Below are 12,497 nucleotides of genomic sequence, written 5' to 3'. Positions count from 1 at the left end.
AAATGACAATAACAATCTAAACGAGGTACCGTGAGCAATGCTCAAATGCTCACTAAGAATACCTCCTTACCCAATCTCCCAAAGGGTGTTGTTAATAGGTATAAATTACCTCTTTCCTGAAGGCAAAAATATGGTATACCTTTGTAGAAGGAAATGAATGATATAGTCCGAACACAAATCCATGGTATAAACCTATAATTTTGGCCTTGAGATCCAAGGTCATAAAGAGGTCATGAATGTACATGACACATAGTCTCATGGTGATACACCCATGTCTTATGGTATGACTATGTCAAACCCTATAATCAATTTTGACCTTGAGGTCAAAGTTCAAGGTCATATAGAGGTCATGAAGGTACCCAACACAACGTCTCGTGGTGATACACTCATTTGTCAAATATGGTATGCCTATGTCAAAGAACAAAGAAGTCATGGCCCTGACACGAATCCATTGTAAAAACCTTTAATTTTGACCTTGAGGTCAAGGTCATATGGAGGTCATGAAGGTACCCGACACATCCTCTCATGGTGATCCACCTGTGTGCCAAATGTGGTATGCCTATGTCAAAGAACAAAGAAGCCATGGCCCTGACACGAATCCATTGTAAAAACCTTTAATTTTGACCTTGAGGTCAAGGTCATATGGAGGTCTTGAAGGTATCCGACACATCCTCTCGTGGTGATCCACCTGTGTGCCAAATATGGTATGTCTATGTCAAAGAACAAAGAAGTTATGGCCCGGACACGAATCCATTGTAAAAAAAAAAAAAAAACCTTTAATTTTGTCCTTGAGGTCAAGGTCATATAGAGGTCATGAAGGTCCTTGACACATCGTCTCATGGTGATCCACCTGTGTGCCAAATATAGTATGCCTATGTCAAAGAATAAAGAAGTTATTACCCAGTCACGTACCTGCACAGACAGACGGACAGAGTGATTCCTATATACCCCCCTGAACTTCGTTCGGGGGGGGGGGGGGTATAATAAAATTAGATCCTTTGATCCGCTCACGTACATTGTATATCGCGATGTGAGGGGATGAAAGGATCCAATTTCAACTAGAATGATATAATAAATGACTAGATCATGAAAACACTGAAAATTCAATGAACCATATTGTAGGTTTTAAATATTTGTACATAATTCCTTTAACTTGTTGGATTTAAGGCGCTGATTCTAATAAATGACCACTTTTTCTGTCTTGGCAATTTAATCAGCACTTTCACAGGATGAGAGTGGCCATCTACTATGGTCAAAATTCAATGAAAATTTGATCTCAGGGTTATCAACTGTAGAAAGTGTTATCTAGGCTCTAATGTAGACGACTTTGAAATGCGGACTGCATTTTCTTCTTGGCAATTTTCTATATAGAAAACCAAGTATACCCTTGCATACATGTACAAAGAAAAATTTGACAATATCTCTATATAATTTATACAAATATGAAATAAATCCGCATCTTCTGAGTCGATCCGTCATAAATCAATATATTTTCAGGCATATAGCTTTTTTTTTTTTCAAAAGGATAGAGGGCAGGTGGGGAAAATTTTATTTTATTTCACAATTGTCTAAAATTCTTGACAAGAAAAAAGACTAAAAGATGCTCTGTTACCTAAAATAATGCTCTGTTACCTAAAATAAATGTTTTGTTGTCCAAAACTTAAACATTCTAAATCGTGGAGGGGGTTGGAGGTAGCCGGGTTCATCCTTCACTGCATGGACTTGATTCATTCATCCGTTCAAGCTTATACACATATCTATTCTTATTCAATACTACTATAAAAATAGGCGAATCAGCTGATATACTTTACTTTGCATGTGAAAATAGCTAACTGCATGTGAAAATAATCGGAATATCAATTTATTTATTTAAGGAAAAAAAAAGGGGGGGGGGGGTAGTGCCTCCCCCTGGTTCTACCTGTGTTCTTGCTTGAACTGGTGAATGAAAAATCAGTTGCTACTGGTCTATTTAGAACTGGCTATAGGAATTTTGAGAGAGAAAAAACTATTTTCAATACAGCTATACATGTATGCGGACTTTCATCTTTACAGCTGTGGTGCGCAAAAAAAAAAAAAATGAGCCAACTGTGGTGTGCCAAAAAAAAAAAGAGAGAACGATGAAATTTGGAGTGTTGTTAAGGACTGCTTCCGTTTTGCAAGTGACAGAAATTAATGGAGGAAGGAAACATAGAAAAGAAAGGACGAACAATTAGATGCGCAAAATGAAACCCTTCAATCTGAATTGTATAGAGTTTTGCAGCTTTTACTGTCAGATGAAGAGAAATTGTCTGTCGTCGTTTGTCTATAGATATATCAGTATGTAGTCTAGTATTAAAATGTCACATTTTTTATTTAATAGAACCGCTGAATCATTTCAACAATCTCTAAACAAAGCACAAAGGTAAGGGGAATTCAAGATCGTTAAAATACCTGGTAAGTATACTGTATTTGAACCGCAACAAAATCATAGAGTTTATGCAAAAGGTCCTCATTTTAATATATATATATATATATATATACACATATATTTCAAAAATATTAAGGGCATTGTGGCATTTTGTTCGCTTGTGAACATTCGTATTTTATAATTCTTTAAAGACGGATATTAAAAAATATAGATATTATAACAAGAAAAATGGATTATACTACATATATTTTTTAACCATATGATTGAAAAAAAAACCCACTATTGTATGTTGGCCCATATAACTTTACTTAACATGCTGGCCTAATGTAAGACCTGTACAATGACATATTTTCTAACTGCATTGGTCCAACAGTTACAATTTTACTGTCCTTAGTTGGACCAGCGTTGGTCGGAAATATTGGACTAACAATGGTACAATTTCAGCAATATACAATGGACCTAAAGTTGATCCATAATATTGAGCCATCAAATACCATAGTGCAGTTTGACTTTACCCCAAAGTCAATATTGTATGGAGCGCCAAATTCATGAAATTGAAATTAACAAACTCAAATAATTGAAATAATCTTTAATAATTTAAAATCATTTATTGTTTCCTTCATTATGAATTATTGCACGCAATAAATAATTGATTTGATGCAACCTTCAAATGAGAGTGAATGCATGCATCAATTCAAATTGTCACTGTCATTAATTCATTAATTAATGCGCAATGTGTAGCTCGGTATGAAAGATTATATGAACTCTTTAGTTCTATGGAGCCAAAGGATGTCTTTAGTTATACATATACAAATTATGAAGATCTGCTTGGATTCAATATAGATTGGTGAACAGTATTGAAAATGTTACTGTTATTTCATCTAAGCCTTTGCCATATCAGTTTTGCCGATCTACAGCCCCCCCCCCCCCTTAATTTTTTTTTTTTACGGAAAAGCAACATGTACAAACCTGGTCGCCCCTCTTTGGAAATTTGTTGTCCCCTTCTTCCCTTCAGCTCTCATTCTCATTCTCTAATCATAGGCTACATGTATATGTTTAAATGCTGATCTTTTTTAACGATTGATACCTACATCATGTATCACAATGGAATGATTTTTTTTTTTAATTTCACGTTAAAACTTTCATAATAATATTTACAAGAGAAATTAATTTGTGTAAAGATAAAGATTATTTTCCCGTTTTAATTATCATTTATCTATTTTTTCATTGAGCGGTCTGTAAAATTTAGAAGTGATGAATCAAATATATATAATATATTGTCAACTTGAAATCAAATTGAATGAATCCATCAATGATTTGGCAAATGTATCCACCATATTAAGAGAATTATATAGGGTTATAGTATATCTGAATATAGTGAATACATGTGACAATCAAGATCCGCCCACGTGAAATTGTACAACAAAGACCGATATAGTGAATACATGTGACAATCAAGATCCGCCCACGTGAAATTGTACAACAAAGACCGATAACTGCAATGTTGACTGATACCCGGAAGTTACGTAACATATGATAACTGTCTGAGAAGATGGAGGATGGGACAAGCTTGAAGACTGGTTATCTTCTTCGATATGTAAGTTTTGACTACTTAAAAGACATATAACAATGGATAAGATGTAAAAAGTGGTTAAAAGAGATGTTTTGGAGCATCCTTGAATACGACAGCAGCAGATCCGAGGGTATTTAAAATAAATCGTTTGTTTTAACTTCACAAACATTCATCAACTACTTTTATTGAAATCATTTTATATAATGCAATGAGGCACATTTGTCATAGTAAAAATGCGGTAAAGAAAACGATGAATTTGCCAATCATGACTTTGTCTGATTTTACCCTGGAACATTGATTTTCACATCATTCATACACTGCACTGTTTCACATTCGTGCACCTTTTCAATGCACAGTCGTTCTAAAGTAAGATTTTATTCTTTTCGAACAAGTCGAAAGTTTGATTGGAAACTTTTTGGCAGTAGTTAGAATGTTAGAATTCTCCCAAATGGATTTCACAGTAAACTTATTAAATAAAGCATGAAGACAGTTTAAAAACAAATTGTGTACTTCATGATTAATTTTCTTTACTTTTGGTGAATGGTTATAAATTTGTAATAACAAATAGAATATATATGTATACTACACTTGGTAATACTATGTCCTCATTAAGAATAGTGTTGTGGTCATGTTAGTGAGTTAACACTTCATTTTGACTAGATTGACCAAGGTATGTTGTAATTTACAGTATTCGAAATAACCTGGTAGCCCGGGGCTTGGTAAAATTGGGAGCAGGCATTTAAAAATTCCAAAGGCAGTAGCCCGCCAGGCATGTCCAATATTATGCAATAAAATTGCTTTTCTTTTAATCATCAGACACGTTAGTTCTAAAGTCAATCCATACAGCCGATCATTCTCATTTAGAATATTACATAGGTACCTCCTGCAAATAACACTTTTTTGTACAACTTCACATTTGAAATATAAATAGTAGTCATGCAGACATTTTTAGTAAGATGTCAACATGTAGTATTAGTACTAAGTAAACACCGCTTAATTCACACAGATGTCAGATGCAGCATGCAAAGTTGACATTCAAAATGATACGTGACCAAAAATACAGCACTGCATGCGGCAATTAAAGCTGGGTAAAATAACAATGACAAATAGACAAACCCCAGAGCCTAGCGAACATATACGGTGGAAACAAGAGGAAAGAATGATAAACATTACATGCGATAATATTAAACAAACTTCAAACTTTTTCTGGATCTTTTTGTTTTATCGAGCGGCATGATAATTTTTGTTCAGTCAGGTGAAATTGATAGAAATATCTGCCTGAGGGGCATGTATTCAATAATAGTTTATGTGAAAACTGAATTCAGCATGTATATAGTATTATGATTTTTGTATATAAATATACCCAGCATTAAAGATGTAATACATTGTGTTTTAAAGTTGATCTAGAAGTTTTCTGATTTGTTGAAAGCGTCTTGAAAAAGGGGTCTATCTTGTTTACGTGCACCCAAAATAAATTTTCGTATTCAGATTTGCTTTATTTCTTCAGATTAAGACTGGCCCCATTATCTTAATTGGTGTTTTTTTTTTTAATGTTGTCAGATTATGCTTTATCATGATTCATGATCATCATGTATGTGTATATCAAAAGACATAAATCGTGATACAGTTTGTTTTTAAATGAGAGGATTTGTGTTACTGCGGATTACAGAATCATGAAAGCAGGGGTCAGATACATAACCAGTTTGATATTGGTCATACATGATTGTATGGCTGTGTTTGTACGATTGTATTATCCAGCCACCCTACATCTTATGTATCGAGCATTTCCTGCTTCTTGTATGTGTGTGTTAGTACTGTGTAGTAGCATTAAGATATATCCTGTCCTCTGAACACGATGAAGTGGTTCCTTTAGTAGGACACACACACACACACAGATATATATTTATCTATACTACTGTACTGTCTACCTTTTTTTGAACATTCCACCATGATGATTCAACATTCTGATCTTATCCTGTTTTTTGATGAATTGATTGAAATCAAAATTACAATCATTTTTATCTCCTTCTCAAATTGTGCATCGATAGACATATTTCAGTTTTGTAAACATTAATAATGAATCATGATGAAGATTTACAGAAACTTGAATGATGATAGCTCATTATAATTATATAAAAGATTGAATATTTTGAATATTTTTCGGCAACATATATCCATGTACTTTTTAAAGATGCAAATCATTAATAAAATGATATAATAAATTTATACTTGTACTATGTTTGTAGAACTCCCATGAAAAGGAGCATGAAAAAGAGTACATGTACAGGGTATTTCCCAGCTTTTAGCAGAAGCTTACTACGATTGTATCCATGTTATATATGTAAGGGAAATTTGGAGGATACAGGCATGAATTTGGGGGTTGAGGGTTTTTCAGAGTCAATTTCTTCTCAGCAGTGTCTTGGGGCAAGTGTATAAATGTTGGATAGCTAATTTATATTTATTATTTGTATTGTTTGACTTTGATAATTGTCAAAAATGTTAGTATAAGAATATTGATTTAGAGAATTTAAGGTTGACAATTTCTCAAAATTCTGAGTTTCTTCAACTGAAGGGGGGGGGGGGAGGAGAGATTTGAATTTATACCTGTGAAAGCTAGGGGAAATGTTCAATTTTCGTCACAGGGGGAAAGGTACTAACATTTTGTATGCATATTCAGTTAGTACTTAGAGTTATTGAAACTTTGCCTTAGATACTGTATTCTCTTAAGGGACTTTTAAAAATGATATCTGTAACACTGGACTGTTGCAGATGTTCCCCCCAAAATACCCCCCTCCCCATATATGAAGTGGTGCCTTTTCGTTGATGTAGTTACTGAGAACACTGATGGACGAACAAGTCCAGACTCATGAAAGATAATAAAGGAGAGAAGGATAGTGATAAGGAAATGAAAACAAAGTAAAACAGATATATGTTTCTAAACTATGTTTGGGAAACATGAGAAGGACATAGTGTTAACATTGACATAACGAAGACAATAGGCGTGACCTTCGACGATGCCTAAGAAGCAGATCATGACCCTATTGATTTTGGGATTACAAGGTCAAGCATCAAACTGGACATAGTAATTAAGATATATTGTATTCTATATATCTTGAGGATCATTTGCTTGGCAAACATCAAAACTTGGTACTGTACAATGATACATTCAATGAATAGATGATCCAGATTAATTTTGAGGTCAAAGGACAAGGGTCAAACTGGACACGGTAAGATATTGTATGCTCAATATTTTGAGAACCTTTGCTTAACAGACATTAAATCTAATACACTGATTCTACTCTGGACATAAGAAATATTTTCTGCTTATTATCTATCTGCAATAATGTAGCCCTCTTCAATTAACTCTGACCTCTCCACCCCCACCCCCCAAAAAGAGTTGGAGAAGGTTACTTTATTGCAGCTACTGAATATCTTTTGAGCCCTTTGATGGCAGACATCAAACTTGGTACACTGGCACCTCCTATGAGCAGATGGCCCGCAGTAGTTTTCAAGTCACCAGTTGATCCTTTTTGATATTGCCACACAGGGGTATTTATGTTTCTAAAAATTATTCTTGTTCTTTCAATAGGAACCAAATAAAAGATGGAAGTTACGGTGGTTTGTGTTACTGGAGGAACAGTTAGTGTGTACTCACAAAATGCATCATTCAATGGTGGTGGACATCATTCCCCTTCAAGGTGCCTCAGTTGTTTGTCCAATCTCTGATCCCCAGCTGAATTCACCGGTAAGTATTATCTTATAATGACCTGTCTTTAAGATATGAACAGCCACATGGTACTGCGTTCTGACAAAATATGACATACACTTTTTTTTGCACATATCCTATAAAAAATGGATCATGTTTGCAGGGGAGGGGGCGCACCTGGCTCGCTATAAGACATTGCATACCTGTCAATATCTAATGATTACTTACTGTAATTAAAACATATACCTTGTGATGATTATTGTTTTAAGGTTTGACATGCTTTTAGTTCTTGTAATGACTGTTGAATTTTGATAGGTACAAGACGTCCTGTAGTATGGCGTTAAGTACATGCATGCAATGTAATTGTTACTGCAATATATGGAGTTAGTGAGTTTTGTATCACCCTGTACCATGCATTGTACAAAAATTGTATAAAAGTCACATAGCAGTTTTATTTTATGATTGAATAACTCAAAACATTGAAATTGGCTACCACTGCCTACAAAACGATATCCGATCGGCCATCTATGTTCACAGCTAGACTGCGAGACCGAGTCAAAAGTGATTAGAGATATATATGTGAGTTTTTGTTTATCGTATGACTAAATAATCTAAAACATTAAAACTAGACAGCCAGAACATATGGAACTTACCAAATGATCCCTGACTGGCCATCTTTAGATGTGATGTTACTATCATTCAACACTTGTTAAGTACTCCAAATTGTGAGAGGAGTCACCCAGCCTTTCTTTTATAGTGCAAGATAGTTGTAAATGATTAGAGACAAAGTTTTGTTTGAGTAATTATTCTGATAACGTGAATAAAGTTTGAAATTTGAAATTTTTTGTCAGATGTTTAAGAGATCAAATATTATATTCACCTTGAAGACACGAACATATTGTTCTATTTCTCCTAAAGTTGTTGGGTCTCAGTATGTTTGAATGCACAGCATTATTGACCGCCGCAGTGGTCTAGAGGTAGAGCGTTTGTCCCACATGTGGAAAGTCGGGGTTCGAATCCTGGCTGCAACAGACCTAAGTCGTTAAAACAGGTAGTGACAGTTCCATCGTCAAACACTCGTCATCAGGTAGTGAATGTCACAAGTCTTCGGAAATGACCTTAAAATGGATGTCCCGTCTCACAGTAGGTGTGGCACGCCAAAGATCTCAATGGCTGTAAGCACAGAGCATAAGCCTAAATTTGAAGCCCTTCACCTGTCTTGGTGATGTCTCCATATGAAGTGAAAAATTCTCGAGAAGAACATTAAACAAGATACAATCAATCAATCCCAGGAAAAAGACTGCTGTTTATTAGATATTTAAGCATCCTCTTTAAATAATACATGTGACTGTAGATATACTGGTTTTACATCATGGGTTCTTCTTTATTCAAATGTTTAGTCCAGATGTTTTAATTATGAAGAATGTATAAGGAAGTACAAAATGTATTTATGTATCAAGAACATGCATTTACATGTATATATGAGCATCTTTCTACTCTTGTTTGTTAAATCAGTTTTTCTAAATAAACAGGGCACCTTCAAGATCAGTACCCCGGGCGGTGATGAACTGTTTTATCAGGCGGCTGGAAAACAAGACAGGGACGGATGGGCTCATGCTGTAGGGGCAGTGATTCGGTCACTCAGCGGATCTAAACAGGTAAAATGCTGTAGGGGATCTAAACAGGTACAATGCATGCTGTGGGGGCAGTGATTCAATCACTCAGCAGATCTAAACAGGTACAATGCATGCTGTGGGGGCAGTGATTCGATCACTCAGCGGATCTCAACAGGTACCGTGTGCAGGGGGACCTAACATGTCCTAATAGTTTAGCTATAAGCTTATATATATATTTATATTCAGGAAATAAACTGAGTTTCATGAAATAGCACCAATACATTAAACTAAGTCTTCTTACACTCAAATTCAAAATTTGAAACATTTCAGTTGTTGTAGCTCACCTGAGCTGACAGCTTAAGTGAGCTTTTCAGATTGAAGTTTGTCCATGGTTTTATCTGTCTGTAAATTTTCATGTTTTTGGCTTCCGAATAAGAACCCCTGAGCCCATTTTAACCAAACTTCCAAGTGGTGCAAAGCATCCTTGGGTAAAGGAGACACAAAATTGTTCAAATGAAAGATATACCTCCTCGTTATATGAGATAATTAAGATGTATAATGAACAATATACAATGTCATTTGATTATTTTATGTGTTTAGTTGAATTGATATCCCCAGGACCAGGCTGATGCCATACTAGCAGTTTAGAGTTTTAGACAGGTGTCATGATAATATAAAGGAAAATTCTTTGAAACTTTCTTGGCAAGTTCAAGGATAAAAATTGTCGAATTATTAAGCAAGCACACTCTGTGTAGATTGGTACAATCGTTAATTTGGGTAAAGGCTTGCCTACAGTGGGAGTCTGGGGTTTTACATAGAAATATGTATAGAAATTCTTGTCACAGGGGTATATGATCTGTTAAAATCAATAAGCAAGCATCCTCATGTAGTGTAACTGTTTTCAAGTCTTGACTACGAGTCCAGGATGTAACCACAATAGGATATAAAATGTTACATTGGAATATATGAGGAATGCATTATAACTGCAGCCGTTTTATTTACATGTAGATAATATGTAGATTCAAGTTTGTCCAGACCATTACCCCCTGGGAGTCAATGATGGGCAGAGGTTTGAAGTTTTCAAATCGGAATATATGTAGAGAGAAAATTTCTTTTAAAATCTTCTCAAGAACTGTTTTGCAGAGATGAGCAATGTAGCCCATAGGTCTCTTGTATAGTTTTGCTGTGGAATGTATCTATAGAAAATTTTTGAAACTGTCTTTTTGTCTAGCATCTGCAAACACTTCCAAGCTATTCTTACTGCATTTCAAATATTTGATATAGTTTTACATTTATGATTTACATTGTACATTGTAAATCAGATAGTCTAGACAGTGTTGGAAAATTTGAAATCAAGCTTTAAAAATGTTCATTTTGTAGGACTCGGAACAACCAATCCCATTCACAGCTTTCAGGGCGACAGCAAATGTCAGGTTTGTTAAACACTTGGTGCACAATATTCATCCTACTGTAAACAGCTTGGAATTGCTCTGGTCACTGATCTGGTCACTGTGTTTTGGCCAATGTTTTGTGATTTGCCATCATTGGTTTAAATTCATGGGGATGCAATTTTAAGGGTAAACATTTTCTGATAGAACTATAGTTTGAATAATACAGTTTTCATTGTCAGTGTAATGTATATATGCTGGAAGCTGTCATTAAGTAATTGAAATTGATTTCTAAGTTAGTGTTAAGATAGGAAGTGCAATCTTCTTTTAATGTGTTACTGTAAATCATGCTTTATTTACGAGATCTTGATGTGTCATTTCGTGAGATTCTCTCATAGCGAAAATAAAGTTCTCATGGATAATTTTAAAGTTACTTTTTTACAGTTATTCAAATTCATGATAAAAAAAATCACTTTCATTGTAACGAATGCAGAATTTAAGCTTAGTCGTATGTATCATAAGGTGCATACACAGAACTGACCATATCGATTATAACATACTCAGTTCAATTTAAATCTACGTGGCTGAAATTATATAAGATATTCTGTTTTGATACTGGCATCACAAAGCAAACCATCCATAGGTAAATCAAAGTGACCTGCCCCTGTATCAGGAATGCTGATTGATCCCTAGTCTTTTATAGTGACCCCTGCTTTAAAGGGACTGATTCACGGTTTCCCCCCAAATTTTCTTTTTCACTTTAAATTTAGTGAACAAAATCTATTGTTTAATGTGTTTAAAAGAGTTCACATAAAAATTAAGGTTATACATTATCACAGAAGCTCATTTTAGAGAGTTTATTTGTTTTGTAAACAGAGATTGCGGTATATGCGGTATATTATTGTTTACGAAATTTCCAAGAGAAGTGGATATCGATCTGAATTTATTATATCTTTCACATTTCAAGCATTTTTGGGGTAAATGTGTCATCTATAAGTTAAAATTTGTGACTATGCAAAATTAAAATGCTTTATATTACAAAATCAATATTTCATCTGTTTGTTTGTATACATAAAAAGACTCGAGTCTTTGTTTACATAACACAAGGGTAAAATATTGCTTTTATTCTTGCATTCAGAAGGTCAACATTTTGGCTGTCCTTATTAAATGAGTTATATTTTTAATGTTTACCATCAGAAATGAAAAATATTTCTATCAAAAATCGTGAACCAGTCCCTTTAAATTCTTGGAACAGCTAGGGTGATCTATATCAACTGTTCTATTTGCGATGGATTTTCACACTTTTGGAAATGGGTTGTGCCTTCGATACTGACTTCGTACTTGAAAAATACACTCATAGAATTAGAAGGTGTTGATTTGTTGACCCCAGAGAGCAAACTGAATAACTCATGGATTTATATGTACATGTATAAAAAAACAAAACAAAAAACACCAGAAGATAATTACTGATTAGTTTTCACAGTTATTAGTATTACAAGAAATGAGAACAATCTCTTTTCATTGGACTATAAACCTTTTGATGATTCATGAAAAATATGTCTCATAAATATATGCAATGCCATCTCACGGAAATAAAATCTCACGAATGATAAGTGATTTACAGTAACTGGAAACAAATGATATTTTACGAGTATGAAGTTTAACATGGAACACTTCTTACTGAACAGTGAAATATTGGGAGCCATGCAGGACCCTGATGCTGGGGTAAACCTGGGAAGTCACGTCCGCAACGGTGCTGTTCACAAAAACTGCTTCACAGGTAACAAGTTCAGTATAAACGTAAAGA

At 34.5% G+C, this 12,497-nt stretch overlaps 1 protein-coding gene across 2 annotated transcripts in view; it reads left to right on the top strand.

Annotated features, from left to right (window-relative positions):
* The first annotated feature begins 3,339 nt into the window (after positions 1-3,339).
* Positions 3,340-12,497, top strand: part of LOC125653286 (pleckstrin-like) — a 17,121-nt gene continuing 7,963 nt past the window's right edge. The window contains exons 1-5 of one of the 2 annotated variants that reach the window (XM_048882661.2): positions 3,340-4,004; positions 7,570-7,725; positions 9,219-9,344; positions 10,683-10,735; positions 12,379-12,470. In XM_048882661.2, the coding sequence (XP_048738618.1) occupies positions 3,960-4,004; positions 7,570-7,725; positions 9,219-9,344; positions 10,683-10,735; positions 12,379-12,470 (472 nt within the window). In that variant the 5' untranslated portion in view covers positions 3,340-3,959. Of the gene's footprint in view, positions 4,005-4,488; positions 6,322-7,569; positions 7,726-9,218; positions 9,345-10,682; positions 10,736-12,378; positions 12,471-12,497 lie in introns of those variants that run through there. The other variant, XM_048882662.2, reaches the window with a different exon arrangement.

This window comes from Ostrea edulis, chromosome 7 (genome assembly GCF_947568905.1).
Source record: "Ostrea edulis chromosome 7, xbOstEdul1.1, whole genome shotgun sequence".
Lineage (NCBI taxonomy): Eukaryota > Metazoa > Mollusca > Bivalvia > Ostreida > Ostreidae > Ostrea > Ostrea edulis.
Note: the sequence above shows the minus strand (reverse complement) of the source record. Positions and strands in the feature narration are given on the sequence as shown.